At 35.1% G+C, this 19,387-nt stretch overlaps 1 protein-coding gene across 1 annotated transcript in view; it reads right to left on the reverse strand.

Moving 5' to 3' along the window:
• SEMA3D (semaphorin 3D) overlaps positions 1-19,387 on the reverse strand; it is a 124,094-nt gene that overhangs the window by 71,776 nt on the left and 32,931 nt on the right. The window contains exons 3-4 of the mRNA XM_023519160.1: positions 11,751-11,813; positions 3,729-3,848 (exon numbers count right to left, since the gene is read on the reverse strand). Of these exons, the coding sequence (XP_023374928.1) occupies positions 3,729-3,848; positions 11,751-11,813 (183 nt within the window). The remainder of the gene's footprint in view (positions 1-3,728; positions 3,849-11,750; positions 11,814-19,387) is intronic.

The following is a 19,387-nucleotide window of genomic DNA, read 5'->3' on the forward strand; positions in this document are numbered from 1 at the left end:
GAGGAGAGGAGAGGAGAGGAGAGGAGAGGAGAGGAGAGGAGAGACCTGAGAAAACATCAGAACATCATGGTGGATCCAAGATACTAAACAAACTCTTAATATTGTATCAACTTCTCTTTTTAAATAGAACATTTCATTAAATTCTTAAGAGAAGCCCATAAAATTGATATTTTGCATATCAATATAAATATATCAATATCAACTTCTGCAAAATTCATTTAGAAACTATGGACAATGTGTCCTTTATAATCTACTGGAGAAAGGAGATGGCAAGAAAACAAGTTTCCTTGAACCAGTCAAAGATACTTACGGGGAAATGATGTTAAAAAATGATGGATGATTCAATACACTTCTTGACATGAACTGAATTACACAACAATGTAAGTTTTGAGATTTCAATTTTAAAAGATTTTTATTATGAAATTCCTTAAGCTGAATTAACCATGCAAAAAGCACCTGTGTGCTCTAACACACATGGAAATTCTGCGAGAGAAGTCAACGGATAAGTATACAGTGAAGATAGAAGGCAATATTTAGTCACTACCATAAGCCAAGTCATTGGCATTAAAGGTGAGATCTGCAGCAGCAGAGAAGAGGTTCCAGGGTAAAGAACCTACTTCTAGTCCAATTATTACACAGACCCAAGGCTCTCCTAGTATTGCCAGATGTAACTGTTATTTTATTATTTCATATAAAGTATATACAGTACGTACTACATACTTCTGAAACTTATGCCTCTGTACACTCCTGGCTTCCTGTTGCCATGTGATGGATAAATACTAAAGGGCTGAAATGAAGCCCGCACTAGGCCAATGAGGATATGATCCTTTTCTCATTTCACTCTCAAAATAACTCTGTAAGGTGGCTGCTGTTATTACCATCATTTTACTGAATAAACAGAAGCTTAGAAAGTTTATAGAGTACACGTGAGGCCATGGAGTTGACTCGAGCCAGATTTCATACTCTGGGTGTCTGTTCTCCAACAGCAGCCATGCTGCCTTCTGTCTTAGATTCCCACTCCAATTTTCCAGTAGGATGACCTACTGGATATGTCTCAGAAGCAGAAGGCACAAAATGAACTCATCATGTTTCCCTCAAACTTGTAAATACTGTCACATAAAGAAATAGCACCACTCTCCAAGTGCCTGCGAAAGTCTGAAATCTGAGATTTACCTTTAGTTTTTCCCTCTTGGTCCTCATCGTCCAGCCACACTGGACCCTTTCTCCACCCCTTTTGTATACTGTTCTCTCTCCCCAGCAATCTTATTTATTTGAAAATGGAAGGGCTGTCTCCATTCCCTCTGGAACTACAGTGATTTCTTGGGACTAATGATTTATAAAAAGAGTTAACAATCTTCAAGTAGGGCTGCCGTACAATTACCTGTACTCACAACCAGCTGAATCCTCACAAGGCTCAATACCCCTGTTCACTTATAATTCTCTTACTCATAGAACTTGTAAACTTGACTGCCCCAGGGGTTCTTGACAGTCCCAAAATAAGTAATTAGCTCCATCTAAATTCCCTTTCAGCACTTGTGATTTTTAAGGAACTATGGAACACTATTTGCCTTCCTCAGCAGGTTGTGAGCTTGGCCTTTAGCCTAAGGCCTCAAAACACATCCAATCTGAGGGGCCATCTCATATAATTATACCCTATACTATAAGCTACTGTTATATATTACCCTTCATCAAAGCAAGGCAGGAGAATATTACACCAGCAACAAAAAATGATGGATTCAAGTTGCCAAGTCTCCTATTATGGTCACATTATTTTCAAATGGTTGAGAATGGGCTGGTTAGACAAGTTGGTTACAGAGGAAACTCTATCCAGCCATGGCTGTGGGTTTGATCTCTGTGTGAATCAGCTAAGTCAATGCAAAACAACCATCAAATAATCTTGCAAATACGTGTGGTTATTCTCAAGAAATACAGTCATGTGTTGCTTAACAATGGGATATGACCTAAGAAATGTGTTGTTGGGCTATTTCCTCATTGTGTGAACATCATAGAGGGTACTTACACAAATCTAGATGGGATGGCTTACTATACACCTAGGCTATACGGTACCATTGCTCCCAGGCTTCAAACTTGTGTAACAAGTTACAATACTGAATACTATAAGCAAGTGTAACAAGCTGGCATTTGTGTATCTAAACATATGTAAACATAGAAAAGGTACAGTAAAAAATACGCTGTGCAGATATATATATATATTTTTTTTTTTTTTCTGAGATAGAATCATTCTCTGTGGCCCTTGCTAGAGTGCAGTAGTGTCATAATTAGTCATTACAACTTCAAACTCCTGGGCACAAACAATTCTCTTACTTCAGTCTCCTAAATATCATGCCTGGCTAATTTTTCTATTTTTTTATGGAAAGGAGGTCCTGCTATGTTGATCAGGTAGGTCCTGAACACCTAACCTCCAGCAATCCTCCAATTTGGCCTCCCAGAGTGTTGGGATTACAAGCACAAGCCACCATGTCTGGTAAACTATAGCATTACAAAGTTATGGGGCCAATGTCATACACATATGTCATTAGGGAAGTTTTGAGAAAGTCTGTGTTATGGTTCTTATTCACTTACAAGGAACAGTGTCCTGTTGACAGTGTCCTTTCTGATTTACCTGTGCAAGTTTCAACTTGCTTGGCTTATCAGTGTCGCTGGAAGGGTTTATTTGTTTCCATCCATATGGATTTTACATTTCTCGATTTTTGTGTATCTTAAAACTGTAGTAATGACCTAGCTATGTGGTCTATGGTTGATTAAAAAGTTGTAATGCAACACATGACATGCAGACATGAGGATGGCATTGCATATGAAGGAACTATTTGAACCACACATTCTAAACCTCAGCTGGACACTCTTGCTCTGGAGATGGGCCACCTTGACTCAATTTGTTGCTAGATCATTTATTTACTGGTTGAGTGATTTTAGCATGTTATTTATTGCATTGAGACTGTATTCTTGTTAATCTGTAAATTAGGAATTGCACTGATATCAACTTCATTAATAGTGTTGTGAAATTTTAAAGAAATAATCCATGGAAAGAACATGACAGTTCATCACACAGAGTACTCTAAAGTATTGGTGATTAATTACATTGCTAAAATCTGCATATTTCTTATTATTAAAGTGCTCACTGATATCTGGAATACGTTACTTCTAGTCAATGCAGCCTTTATTTTCACTATGTGAATTGGGTCCAGCAGAAACAATGAGTTCAGTGTGCCATGGACTATTTACATGAATGGTCATTGGCACACTGACTATTCATTAAAATTCTTTTTATTTAATGTCCACTATTGTAAACATGCATAACAGGTCGACTTTTTTGGATGGGATAAAGAAATCACTTACAAGATTTATTTCCATTTCAACATCTATGGGAAATGGACTTTTACCAATAGCAACATACTACCTCTCTCTCTATATAAAGAGAACTCAAGAAAAAATAAAAACATACAATGGACCCCGTAGAACATAAGCCTTGTTGACATTTTAAACTATTAATTTTGATTATATCACTGAAAATAACTTAATAGAAAAAAATTTATTAGGTTGATAAACTATTTGGTAAAGTTGACTTTCCATAAAATAGTTAAGCAAACGAGTTCTTACACAGTTCACAAACTATATGTTTCAATTTTTATTTTTATATCTTATTTTATGTCATAGGCATTAAGTAAAGTACAATAAATGATGTTTTTCATGCTATTTTATTACATTACCTCTTTATAGACTCCAAGATCAATATATCCACATATTGGGTGAAATGCTCCAGTTCCACACGCATAAATGTGAGTTTTGTTATAAGGTTGAAGTACTCTGATGAAATTTGCACATTCTGTCTATTGGGCATAAAAAAATGAAAGCATTAGCACAAAATTTAGGTTTTTGAAATACTATCTCTTATACCACCTGTTTTCTAGGTAGATAAATCATTAAAAGTAAAGAGTACCAAGAAAAAAAATTTACGGTCAATGTCTAGAGTAAACATTTACTTAGCAAATAAGACAAATAAATATAGAAACTGTGGGTTACAAAAGTGAATTTTAACTTTTCTCAAGTTATGAGACTTTTGAACGGACCAGAATTAATTAGAAAATAAATCTCTGTAGTGGTAGCCAATGAGGTCTAGAAAATGGGATAAAATAGAACATAAAATAAACATTTTTTTTTTAAGTGACTGGGTCTTTCTGTGTTGCCCAGACTGGCCTTGATCTCCTTGGCTCAAGCAATTCTTCTGTCTTAGTCTACATGTGTCTGGGACTATAGGCAGACACGTGGATGCTGCCCTGACATCCATACTTTTTTTTCAAGAAGTACGTAGAAAATAAAGTCCATCATGTCCCAGTATTACCACCTATTTTATCCAATATAGCTACTGCTATTTGCAGCATCATCCATCCAAGTTACCCGGAACACAGATGAGTGTTCCTATCCATGTATTCTATCCTTATTGACAAGAATGCCCTACCACTTACTTCCATGTACTTTCAAAAGTTACACAGTCTAATAATTATATTACTTCCTGCTGATTCCAATAATCTCTTCTGTTTTTCCCACAGACTTTTTTGTTTTTTACCCCAGGTCCACTTTTGTGATGAGCTCTTCATGTTTTTCTTGTTTTTCTAATGCTTATGCCTACAAATGTTTATTTACACCCTCATCATCTTTAGAACTTAATTATTTTGTATTTTTGGATGTAATTTCTTAACCATAGCTACATGGCCCAAGACTTCCAAGGAAACACTCAGCAATAGCACATTTTTATTCTAGGTAGACTCTAGCCCGAGTTAAGCAAGTGTTTACCAAGTAAGCTGGTAACCTGTGAAATCAAAAGACATAGAAAAAGTCCAGTTCTCCCTGCTGAAGTGGCTGTGATTTCCTTAGTAGTCATACATTCATCTAATGGTTGCTGTTGTTTTTAGGATTCCCAAGAGGATTAAAAAAAAAAAAAATGGGTAAAGTGGTTCTTAGAATGAAATAAAATTTTAAAAAGTCAAAAAATGACATAACTGATACGACTGCTATGATTTTTACACAGATTAAATGATATAGCATTTAATAATTATTCATTCCTTACCCAGACTTTGACCTACACAAAATATTAAAATACTAGTGGCTGTGCTGATTTTGGAGTGAATGGCTATCTCTGCAAACCTCTGCTACAGCTTCCGAGTTCTTCCTTCACCCAGCTGGCTTGCATTTTGTGTCTCAGAGATTTTAGATCCTAGTTAATAAAATCTGCATAACCTATCACAAACAAAGGCACATTTAATGCATTGAGTCTTCTGCTGTCTGCTTCCTTATTTAAAAAAGTATATACTTGTATAACGGCTGTATGAAATGTCAGTACCAGTCCCACCGTTAGCCACACAGGTTTAAAAAAAGTCTCCCTATCGAGTAGGAAGATTCAGCACTGGCAACAGGACGGGCCCTGCAGAGTTGCTTAGCTTACATGCTGCAAAAAGACATTACGTCTAAGAATGTGCAAATCACACAGCAGACTTTTTAATCTTGGATATTTTCATATGTTTCTGTGTTTTTGCATGTTCATTATACATTTATTCTTAAGAAATAAACATTTTGTAATCACTAAGTTGATTTTCTGGCAAATTCCCCTTTTTAAGAAAATTATATTAAATCATTCTACAAAGAAAAATCTACCTTTTCCATTAAAGTTCCTCACGAGGTGAATTTATTTTCTATTTGCACTAAGGCCCCATAGGGAGCTAGCTTCATGTTATTAACATTGTGTTAGGAAAACGCAAATGAAAACGTAATCAGAGCAATGGTTTGGAACAAACAGTGGAGACACAGTAACATTAGAAAAGCTGAGACAGAAAGTGTAAAAATGTGATCACCGTATAAATTGAAATGATGGCCTCCGGGCTAGAGTAGGAGACTTTAATATTTTGTAGCCTATATTTGGCTCACTTGCACTCTCTGAAAAGACTTATTCTGTGGTCTTTCCTCTATGAAGAGATTCATGCCAGGATGAAGCTATACAAGGAACAGTACATAGGGCAAGAAAGAATAAAATTACATGGCTACTGGGACGTAGGATTGGCTCATGGCCATTTATAATCTTTACTTAAAAAGCTCAGTTTACCAACTAGCCATAGAATTTAGAAAATAATTTTGCAAAATTCTGATAGAAATATTTGCAAAAAGAAATAAAATAACTCCCTTTCCGGATTACAAATTATGGAGTCAGACAGTTTAGAACTATAGCACTGTTTAAAAAGGCAAATAAGGCCAAAGATGAAGTTTTATATATGCAGAGGACACAATTTTAGTAATTTTTTAAAAAAACATTTGGATCACACCTACAACTTTTCATATCCTTTACCTTTTCTAACTAGTCCTGGAAAGTAAACTATCATGCCAGTTTCCGGACTTGATGAGATGTTACCTAGCATGAATTTGTGAAAATCCTTCCTTTTCTCTGATTGGACTAACATGGGATAGAAAAACGTTTGGATGAATCCTAAATTGTCTTAAACAGTTTACAATGTCAGTTCAGCTCAAAATTTTCAATCAGAAAGCTGATAGAGGGTAGTTCTCTAAGCAGCCCAGAGGCAATGGAAAGGCATTGGTTACCGGAGGGGAAAAAACCTGGGAACAGAAGTAAAAGATAAGGTCTACCACTTTAAATTTTGCCTGAGGTGGACATTTAAGCCAAACAATCCTTGCTGCAGAAGCTTTACAGTGACCTCCTTTGTGATGCATAACTTCATTTTTTACGTCTTAAAGATTCTGTATTGTTTTCTTCTCAAGCACAAAACTTCAAGGTTTTGCTTAAATAGCCAGATCAATAATTAACTTGATTTAATTCACTTAGGGACCTGCATGGCTATTAATGGTAGTGTAATTCTGTGAGGCATGAAGAAAGATAACTTTGAGAAGCAGCTTTTTTAATTTTCCCTGAAAGCTGGCTAATTGGTCAGCCATTGCCCACAATGGCAATTGTTACATGTGACCAAACAATTCGGTAATATATTTAGCTTAGGGAAAGAATTGAATTTCTCCGTCCTTCTCTTATTCCACCTGCCTCTCCCTTTCCCACTTGCCCCCACCTCACTCCCATTAAAAGAGGGAAAAAAAGAGAGGAGGGGGAGGAGATGAGAGAGAACCAAAAACAAGCTTTGTAAGTGTCTCAAGTAGCATTAGCTGTTTCAATATTTTATCTATCATATATATTCATCCACACATAAATAATCGAATAAGACAAATGCTGCTCTGGAGAAAAGTCAACTATGTATTAGCCTCTGCATGAACATTAGGAATTTTAGTTTTTTGCGGATACCTAGAGCAATATTAGCAGAAGTACTTCAAGATGAACAGAGTCCAGTGAAACCCAGTAGAGCTTTATATGCTAACCGACTTGCAATTTATTCAGGTTAAATAAGGTGATGATTAGGAATCTGCTCTGTTTTTATTTTTAGTGTCTTTTGCAGGATTTGTGATCATCAACCATTGTTTGTGCATTTACCAGACACCAGTCACTTTGATACAGGTTCGGTTTGCCAAGAAGTTCTCACACAGAAGCCAATATGCAAAGATGTCTGTTTAGGGCTTAGAATGTTTAAAATATCTTTATAAACTGTCAACACTTCAAAATAAATATATGAAAACCCAAATATCACATCTGTCTTTTAAAAATGGATGATCTAACAGTGAAGATTTATACAGATCAACAATGAATTCTAGTAAAAGGCAAAAGAAAACATTTTAAAGAAATGTACTGAAAGATATTCTTACTTTAATATTTAAAGGACTGTAGATCAAATAATTGAAGGAATATTTTTTGAGTAGAACACAAGTGATAATATACCTTACATACTATACACACACACACATGCACACACATATACATACGTGTGTGCGTATGTTTTATAAATCTGTAATCACGAAGAAAAAGGCAAACACTAAAAAACAAGCAGATTGTAGGGATATACTGTTAAAAAAAACAATTTACTATATCAAATATTTAGTATTCATAGTAACAAAGGAATTTCAAGCTAAAACAGCAAAAAGTAATTTTTTTTCTTAGCAAAGGTTAAATATACATATTTCACTCTTTGCCATGCATTTGTTTAATCATTAACTACATGTTGTGTCTGAGCTTAGCAAGGATATGGAGCAGGATGCCCTCTCAGGATCTTGTATACTACTGTTTACACACAGGAGGCATAACCTTTTTGGAGGGCAATTTGGCAATATGCGTATAAAAGCTTCTATGTCCTTAGCTAGACTACTTAATAAGGATGTCGCAATGTTTATACATAAGTCTTTGCATGTACAGCATCATGTTCAATAGTAAAAGCTAGACATGTATTAAACTTCTAACAAGAGAGGACTGGTGAATTAGTGTATTAAGGGAATTCAGTATAGCTATCAAAGGAATGTTATAAAAAACGAATTTAATGACATGGGAAAATGGTCATGGCAGTCTGTGAATTAAAAAAAAAAGTTTCAAGGGACTATATGTGCAATAAGTTCATTCTGAAAAATAGTGAAATAGTAAGATAGCAGAATAAACATCCAAATGTCACCAGCTACCTCTGGGTAGTGTTCATGGGGGAGGGAGTATCTAGAATGGACTTGTTTGTCATTTCTTCCTTGTATATAATTCGCAAAATTTCTACAATAAACACTTTGAATTAAACTCTGCTAAAAATGTAACAAATTATATAATATTAGAACTCTATAGCTTGAAGATCCTTTAACTCGGTGCACTGTCTCTATTGACAAGGCTGTGCACCCCCAGGGTTAAGCTACAAAAAAGTGCTCAGGCCACCTTTACCTGTATTGAGACGTTTACCCCACACTTACATAGTCAGCATTGTATAGGGTAGTGATTTTCTTCTGAATAACTTTCTTCTCAAGAGAAAGAAAGCACTACCAAATAACTTCCTGTCACCTCTTACCTTCCTTGGATTAAAATGGAGACTGTGTTTGAAAGTGGAATAGTGTCCCCTTTGTTTCCTCATCTTCCACTGCCTCTCCACCCCAATTAGCTAACTTACATTAGGGTGAATAATTCACTATTTTGCAGTTATATAGCACCTTTGTGTAAAGAGACAGTCTTTCTAAACTCTTGTTAATCCTAAACACACTCTTGGGAAGTAGGTAAAAATTACTAGAGAGAGGGGAGAAGCAGGGTAATGCCAAAGGTAATAAAAGGTGTCAATAAAACCGCAGCGTGTGCTGGACAAAATCTATGCGATACTCTCCAAAAGGAGGGTCCACATCTGTGTTATGGTGATACTGACCGGGGAAATGATTTGAGAGACACAGCTTTTAGACCTGATACGTAGATTTCACAGTGTTTTGTGAGAGCACAGACAGTGGGGCAAGACTCCTGGATTCAATTCTTGGTTTCACTATTTACTAGATGTGTGATGTTGGGCAAGGAATTTAATTTTTTCTAGCCTTCCTTTACTCATCCAGAAAATAGGGAACAATAATAAAATCTAATATACAGTATTTTTGTAAGGATAGACTGAGATTATAAATGTAAAGCGTGGAAAGTAGCCCCTTCAACATAGTGACGGCTATAAAAAGTCAGCTATTATTATAAATAATAATGTTCTAAAATAAAACATTATTTTAAAAAGGCAAATGGAAAAATGAAGAGAAGGAGACTTGGATTATCATGACAAGATTCAACATCAACCTTTGCAGTCTATAGTAAAAAGAGAAAAGCTTCTCAAATCTCTAATGCTGGGTTAGCAGCAGATGTGTTTAAAGGTTAGAGGGTGGTTACTAGCTTGAAAATATAACTGAATTGGGAAAAAATGTGTTATATAGAGTCCTAAATGCTCAAAGATACAACCTTCAGAATAGTTTATCACCCCTTTTGCTTTATGAAGAGGAACAATTAAGTTACTATATAACTAGAATCGATGAATATAAGAAAGGTAGAACACTGTCAGAATTTAAACCTTCACTGATGGACCGTGAGGGTTTATCTGTCATCTACTCCATGGGAAAGCTGACAGTAGTCTATTGAAGTCAATTGAAAACATCTTTTTCCTACTTGCCTCCTTATCATACGCTCAGTACTGGTGAAATACACACTTTAAAATGTTCATATGGTTATGCCATGCTTCCATTGTTCTTTCTACAAAATACTTTTGAAAACTCTCACAACTAAAGCATTTCCCCCAAGTACTGATACTATTGTAGACCTGAGCACCTGTTCAGTGTTGGGATATTGACCAGGGTGGAGCATGTATTCTAGAATATTTTAATCTCTTTCATTTCCAGTGAAAAAAATGTACAAATTGTTTTTCATTGCAGTTGAACTAACACTCCCTGATATTTCTACTAATATAAATGTGCCTGAAAGGATCATGTTTAATACCAACCAAACAGAAAATCAAGTATAACCACAGCTTTTGTTTCATTTTGATTATTTCGTTTTGTATTGCTATTACCGTATATACCGTCATTTGGGTAATACATGTATTTGCGGCCCCAATTAGATTGAACATTCTATGAGGACAGATACCATATTGGTTTCATATACACATTTATGCACTTATTTAGGCTCTCTAAAAATATTAGTTGAATAAATGAATGAACTAAGCTTAGATTCTCAGCCTTCTGAGTTTCTTCTCAATTCCTTAGGCATCAGGCATCATATTGTTTTACTTCTACCACATTGACAGAGAAATTTTACAATATAATCTATTTGTTATTATTAAATATACAGGAATCTCTCAGCTTAATACATGTGTGTCATTGTGGTTAGAGGTAACATTGGAAGAGATTGCCAAGGAAGCCCCTAAATGTTCATGTTTCTGCCCTAGGTTAGGATGTCTTTTCATCTTGATACAATTCAAGATGTGACTTGTTTGGCAGAAAAAGAACAATTCTCCACATCATCATATTGCAAGAAGTCAATGCAGAATGCAGCACATCTGGCCCAGATCAGAGCAGTCAGATGAAGACAGAGGCAGCTGGGGCCACAGCTCTCGCCTGCACTGCTGGAGACAAAGCGGGTAACACCTTTGGGAACACACAGGACTACCGGGATAGTGCAAACCAATCAGTCAGGACGACACTAAAGATGCATGGTCTCGTCCAACCTAAAAGTTTCATCTGGTGCTTCCGGTAAGGCCCAGACTACTTTATATTAGGATCCCTATGTATCTTGTTTAAGTTATTCATGTCATTATTATTAAGAAAAATTTACAGTAAATTATTTCTAATTGTTTTGCCAGAACATTGTGTCCTTCATTCTTAACCAATTCTTTTGTTATCTCTACAATATCCTCATATAAAAGAATTCTCCTAGGTAAATTAAATTTCAACTCAAACGAAACAAAATAACATTTCTATGTCTGTGAGGGTGAAATCACTGACGGTTCTGTGTACATTTACAAAAAGCTGTATACTAAATGAAAAATATGCATTCCTAGAAAGAAAATATTTTCTGATGGTTTATTTGTGAATATTTTAATGTATTACTAATAATTTTTTGTGAATAATGACATTCAGAATTAATACATTAAGAAGGTACTGTATTACTACATTTCCAGATTTTTTTGTGAATAATACCATTGCTTTCAGGAAGACAGAAATATTTTACACTTTATTAATCTTTACGGAGACTGTGTTGGTTTATTCTTAAAAATAATACACTAATATCATTAATTCCATAACATTTCATGCAAATATTTACTATTACATCCAAACCAATTACACAAAGGTAATTTTTAAAGTTTCATACTTACATTAATGTCTTTCCCAGCTAATTTACATAATTCAACTCGTTCTTTTGCAGCAGGCCAATAAATCTGTAAAACATTTCAAGGCATGTCAAAATCTGGATATCTAAAACCTGTTGGCATGCAACGATTCTAATTAAAGAAGTATATGTGTTAAGTTGAATAAGGGATCTCAAGAATGTCATGTAGAGTTACTGTGGGAATTTTGAGACTTAAATATTTTCCCATACAAACCAGAAACGTGTCTACAAGAAAATTACAGGGTCATCCATTTTTATTTGTTAATCTTCTAGTGTCTTTTTCAAAGTATGTAATAATAGATAATTTATGTATAGAGGATCATATAGCATATCAGGATATCGACAGAATCTCAGATTAGCATTTTCCTAAAGAACAGGCTCTATGGGCCCTAATTTTCTGTGTTTACTCCGAGCGATAGTGCATCACAAACATGTGAGAGGAGGTGTTGGAACAGTTCTCTGCCACATGCGTAAGTTGTCATTCCCAGACAAAAACTAGTGTGATTTGCTGACAATATTTAACGTGCACGGAGCTCAGACGTGTCTGTCACTTAGCAAAATATTTTATAAGACTTATCTTATTTAAATTTCACAATAATCCTATGAAATGGATCTACTTACTCTCTCCACTTTCAAACCAGAAACTTAGTTACATAGCATTTTAATAGCACGTCAAGGAACACATAACTTCTGCATAGCAGAGCCACAAATTTACCGCAAGCCTATCTCTCTCCTGAACTAGGGGTCTCAACCAGTACATAATAAATGTTATTTGGACAAATACTTAAAGTAAAGCATATCAAACTCATTGATTGGTAGCTTTTAATTATGCTTAATTAACACTTTTGAATTTATCAGGAAGTTTTTTTTTAAGTGAAGTTTAGTTATTATGTCACGAAGTTTTACAAAATAAGGTTTAAACAGTCCTGTTACTCCATTAGCTTAAAGAAAAAAACAATAGTCTGTTAAGCTATAGGCAAGATGAAACAAGAAAAGCAAGCTCTGAGTTGCTTAGAACATATGCTCCAAGAGTTCCTGACAGACTTTCATTATGTTTCTCACCAAGGTTAGCAGAAAATGTTTTAATGGGGGAGGGAAAAAGAAAATATCCTGAGGGAATACACTGAAGAGACTTGTTAAACCTGGAATTAACAAAGTATTGAGAAGTCACTGATGTTTATGTGATATGATCTTCATAGTGAAATTTTAGGGCTTTCTGCCTCTGAATAAAGAACAAAGGTAAGCACTCAAAACTTTCATACTAGAAACAATGGAATTAGTTACTGAAATTTTAAAATGAATCAAATTGTTCATTCAGAGAAGAACCCACCATTGCAATCCAAATGTATATATAGGCAGGGCAGTTAAGCCAATAGTAGCTGGAGTGATGAGCTAACCCAAACGTGGTCCACAGTAAGGACCTAACAATGCTATCATTTCAGAAATGGTTTAAATCACTAATGTTGCAATTGCACATAATTTTAAATAGTAGCCAAATATCCATGAACTACAACAATGAAAAGCAATATGGATGGGCCTTAGCAATTCATTATTAGATGAAAAAAGAATATTTCCCCAAATTAAAAACAGCAGGATCCCCTTAGAATAATACCAAACAAGTAAAAGAAAAAATATATATTTCATATATATACAAATGGATTTGGAAAAATTGTTACCCAACATGGGGTAGGAAGTAAAGATTAGCTGGTGAAAAGAAACAGATTATTTAACAGCTCCCGAGATTTATTTATTAGTGTTAAATTTTCAGGTATTTAATACGTGATCTAAAACAAGCAATGAAAGTTAGTAAATTGATACATCAAGATGGGCCATGCATGGACCAAGGCAACAGTCAGTGAGGAACCAGAATTATGAAGTCCTAAATAAATGAATAAAAATAAAAAGAAACCTTGCAGTCGGACACAACTTCAAAAATTTAAGTTTTTTGTCTTTTTTTTAACCACTGGTCCTAGCACTATTGTATTGTGATTATTTTCTCATTTAAATGTAGCATCTTGAATTTATGTAATCTTGGATTCATATTTGAGCTTATAAACTCAAAGTATCCTCTCACTTTTTTTCACTGACTCTGTTTTTATCATCACTTTTAGTTGTAGCAAAATACACATGACATAAAATTTATCATCTTAACTATTTTAACTATCTAATTAAATAATATTAAGCATAGTCACATGGCTATGAGAACAGTCTCCAGAAATTTTCATTTTGAAAAACTAAAATTCTATACTTGCTGAATCTTAACTATTACACGGATTTTATAAAGGACACGATTTGTATTATTCAATTGCAAATAGTACACAGGATACAGATCCATGATCCCTCAATTAGTTAAATCTTTAACTCATTGTCTTTGCCTTCTAGTCTAGATTAATATTTCTTTGAGTACATCAGTATGTCAGGTCTTGTTCTCTCTGTTTTAGATGATAGATTTAATAACACTTTAGAAATAAAGTTAGGAAAATATATTTATTGATTTCTTCAGAGATCCATGTCTTACTAGCATTAATATTATAAAATAAAAAATATGGAACCATTTTCATATTAAATAAAAATGAGTCCTAAGGAAGGGAGAGAGCATCACAAGTTTCTATTTTTTTTTTTTTTTTTTTGCCTCAAAAGGAAATCAGGTGATTGAGCTAAAGTGAATTCTGAGATACAGGATGTATCCAAGACTGAGTTTGAACATGTTCATTGATGCTTCTAAAAGGCGGGAGTTATTTAAAGAAGGACAAAATGTGTAATCAATCTTTAACATCCTTTTTGAAATCTAAATGAAAGTTACAAAGTCAACACTGAGTCGTTACTGTTCATGAAGGGTCATCTGTTAACCAGGCAAGGTGTGGAAGTGAGGTGTAGGAGTCTGAGTCAGGAGTGGGAGAAGCATGTCCCTGGAAGGCTCTGGAGCAAGAGTAGAACACACATGAGGCAGCCACTGTGCCTGGAAGCATTAAGGAGCACTTGGCACTACACAAGTCTTTACCGGGCTCTACATTGGAGACGTTGTTTTAAATAACGTGCTCTTCATAGTTTGCTAGTTTCAGTTCTAATTTTGTCTTAGACACTTGAAATTAAATAGCTATTGCACATTTTTTCCCTTATATAATTGTAATTTGAGTTGCATGATCCTGGTAATACAACCAATGACCAGCTTCCGAGAATCAGCTTTATGATTAGCAAATAAATGCGCTGTCAAGATACGCAAGCAATGAGAATTCGTGGCCTCTAGAGACCAATTTTACAAATCTTCTAATCTCTGTTTACATTAATATCACAGATTAGTCCTCAAAATGTTCTTTCTTTTCTTTACTCACTTTCAATATCATAATGTCTAGATCTGAAAAAAATATATAAATTATCCTTGAATAATTTGGATCATAGTGCAGAGATTCTGAAGTACTATCACAAAGACAGTTTTACTTCTTAAATAACCTTAAAACCTTCAAAATAAGGCTTTATTGAGATTATTTATTGGCTTTTTTTGACACAGTGCTGTCATGAATTCCGGAAGCACAAACAGAATTATCTTAAATAACAGCAACCTATGAAATATCTGATTGTCTTCCAGACTCTAAACATTTACTTAGAAGAGAAAAAGAATCATTGTAGTTGTGCCAATATTTGAAAGATGTCATTTTAATTATGATTTATGGTGGGATTTTCTTTTACAAGCCACCTAGTCAGTAGAACAAAGGACTTTTAAAAAAATATTCCTTTGGCTTCTTAATTGGTAAAGAATTTAAAGAAACAGAGTTTTCCTTAATTCAATCTAAACACAAAAAAGCAAGACAAAACAGTGGGCTTTTCCCTCCTCTGTTAAAGAATTTATTTTAGATCCATTATACTACACATCATGTTTTAAACACTGACATATAACTCCCTAATAAGATAAGCAATGACAAAAAAGTTTATGTTATTAGAAACAAGATACACCATCACTTACTGTCTTCAAACACTGCACTTCATAATTTGACAAAGCTTTCATGAGACAAGCTGCAGACTAGTTTTAACAGACAAATAACACCTTTAAGCAGACATGATCGTCCTAAATTATTTATTAGGCATGAATTTTACGAACATTACTTCTGTTAGTGGTAGCAGTTGAGCTGGAGAGTACCGTGTTTTTCCTAAGCTGCATGGTGGGAACCACCAAGAGGATGGTGGCAGTATGACCCCTTCCAAGGTCACGGCTCTTCCAGCCTACGAATGTCCGCCCACACACTTCCCTCAGCTTGTGGACTGGTTTAGTGATCCACTGGGTCTCAGGATCTCTTCTGATAGTTTTATGGAATGGGTCAATGATGATAACCTCAAAAAATGTGTGCTTGGAATCTTCACCAACTCAGTAAGGATTCAGGACTGTTAGCAGCCCACCTTGGCATCCAGCTCACTCCTCGGCAACAGACTGAGGTTTCCAGCAAACTGTAGCAGGTTAACGCCAAGATGGACAGGTTTGCCATAGGTCATACCTTACGAACGGGGCATTTGTGGCCACCACGGCGCACGTGAATCCTATATCTGATGTAACCTTGCTTAGCCTTATATCTGGGTGAGGTGGGGGCCGTGTGGAGCGCAGAGCGCTGGCGGTCCTGCCAGCTGCGGACCCTCAACAGAAAGGGCCCTACACAGACGGCTGCTTCCCCCACAGCTCCTGATCTTGTTTGCACCCACCTTAGCTCACCTGATGGCTAGAGGAAAGGCCAAAAAATGTTTAAAATGCACCTTTATTCTTATGTAGATTTAGCAAAAATGTTACAGTTTTAATTTTGTTTTTCAATAGTCTTTGAAGGACATATATAATGTACCATATGCATACACATATGTGTAAAAATGCCTGCCACTTCTGCCATGGTTTTCTATTCCGTTTGCGTGTGTAGATGTGGGGGGGGGGAGTTAAAAGTGAGATAAATAGACACAGGGACACATACAGACAAAGAAACACATAAAGGGCAAGACAGGGATATCACCTCTGAGTTAGGATAATACATATTTCAGACAGTCTCTAGTTTCCTCGTGGTTTGGACAAAAGTCCCAGGGGTACCTGCAATCCCTCAATGATTTCAGTGGCCCTTTCAGGACACTTTGAGATTGTATTATTATTAGACAGAAATTACACCATACACCTAAAAATACAACATCCACAATATCTATAAAAAGGCAACCAACCACCTTGTCCCCTGGGCAATGAGAGCAGTTTGTGGCCAGTGATGGTCAGTATTCTCACTGTTGTCTCAATTTATCAGCAATAAATTGCCATCTAAATTTTCATGCACTAGATGCCTTCCATACACAGTGCCTTGTATATTGGGCATATATTAAAAGTTGGTGTAAGCAGGACAAAACAAAGTAAATATACCTGTTTCTAAAAGTCCCACACAGATATTGTCCCTTCACTTGTCAACAGTCATGTCAAGAGCAGCATGCCATTTTGAGACAAGTAGAGTTTGAAAATTGGTTTTAACTTGATTGCTAATTCTTGTTGTTTATTAAATCCTAACTGTGTACAATTATGGAGTACAATGTGCTGATTTGATATACATTGTGGAATGCTTAAATCAGACTGGAGTATTATATAGCCATAAAAACCATGGGGACTTTACAACTTTTATGTTTACCTGGATGGAACTGAAACACATTCCTTTTTACTAAAGTATGTCAAGAATGGGAAAAAAAGTATCCAATGTACTCAATATTATTATGAAACCAATATATCATCACCTACACATCCATATGAATGATAAAACACAACTATAGTCTTGATTGCTAATTCTTGTAGATCTTGTTGATAACAAACTGTGGGAAGCAGATTTAAAAAAATTATAAAATTTCTTCACTATATACTAATATTGTAAAACAAGTGTTTCTGATAAACCAGCCCCCACATTCTATAATTTACTATTGTTACCATATTAGTATCTTTATATCATGTTTATAGTATTTCACACTTAATTATTTTTAAAAGAATCTTTTCATACTACACAAGGAACATTTAAAATTTATCCTCTAAAAATATGCACTTATGTGCAATTACTTTGCTTAGAATTAGAGAATATAGATTACCAGTATGAAAAAAATTATTCTAATGAAATAAAAATTTTCTCCAGTGCCTCCTTACATATGCTCATATGCTATGAAGTTACATTTTAAACACATTTTAAAGGGATTTACTAATAATTTACTTATAAAAATATAGTGAAAGCTGCAAGAATTCAAAAATATAACCTGTGATCTAGTTATTTTCGATTGTTTTTATTTGCTTATATCTAGTCAAAATCCAAAACAATTTATCCATTTTTCTTAAACATTTTTACTCCACTTTGAAAAGAAAAAGGGAGGCAGAATTCACAACTAAAATGCTGCCATGTCCCTAACAAGTATTATTTTAGTCATAATTTATATAATTCATTACCAGTTATCATTTAGTAAGGTGAAAATGTCAGACAATTTATTTTTAATTATTTACTGTTAAGCAAGTTACAGAAACATTCAAGTAATGATAAAACCTTATAACAACATCCTAAGGAAATTCTAATTATATCCGCTCTTTGTGTCATCTTTGGAGAAGTACGTTAATTGACTCAAGTTAGCAAGTGCAAGGTCAGTCAAATTCCCTTTGGCCTAATTCAGAGATGTCAAAACAACTGAGTGAGACACACAAGAGGAAGTTACAAGTTGTTCATTAAACCTAATTAAAGACACAAAAATTCAGAACCCTAGAGATAGCAGCCATACTACTTAGTGAAAAAAAGAAGGAGGATAAAGTTTTTTAATTGTTTTTAAGAAATTGCAAACGTATCACTCTAAACGCTATGTGCTACATAGCGTTTTCACAACTGAACAGCTGTGCTGGGTTCCAAGGACAGGGAGATGTAGGGGATGAGGTCTGTGAAACAGGGACAGGCACACCAAAGGGAAAGCTTGCACAACTGGAACTGCCCCACAACTGTCCTACACAGAAATTGTTACAGAAGGAAAGTTTAAGTTCTCAAAAAAAATATTCTTTTTAGATTTACCTACAAGGACAGGGATACAAGTTTCCCAAGAAAATATCCATCAAAACAGCAGATAAAGTCCCAGGCATAGATTCTAAAGAGCTGTATCTCCTGATCTGCCCGCATAAGCCATTGACGACTGTCTTCCCCTTTCCTTGTACGAAATGAGCTCAAAAGCCTCTCTTGCATTATAGCCTTCTGTCACCAAATAGCTCTGTCTTCTGCTATATTTGTGCCTACCACAACTGTGTGAAACTTTATTTTTAGACTTCGTTTGAAACTTTATTTAGGTTGTAATGATCAATGAAATGTAGTTGACCGAGAAGATGTGAGTCTGATTCCTACTATGCCATTCATTGCCTTGTGCCATTAGGAAGCTGCACGTGTAGGTAGCTCAGCCTTGAAACACAGATCATCGTGGCCACCAAGTTAATCCCCACTTGAACAAAACTTATAGTTAACACTTACTGAGCTCTTATCATTTATGTCACCATTAGATGATCTTTCAGATATTATGTCATTATCATCCTGCAGTAGAGATTGTTTTGTCTGAAATATATCTGACCTCTTCTGGATGATCTCTTCTGATAACTAACATCAATTTGGTCATTAT

The sequence above is a fragment of the Otolemur garnettii genome, unplaced genomic scaffold (assembly GCF_000181295.1).
Source record: "Otolemur garnettii isolate 467f Iridium unplaced genomic scaffold, OtoGar3 scaffold00005, whole genome shotgun sequence".
Classification (NCBI taxonomy): Eukaryota; Metazoa; Chordata; class Mammalia; order Primates; family Galagidae; genus Otolemur; species Otolemur garnettii.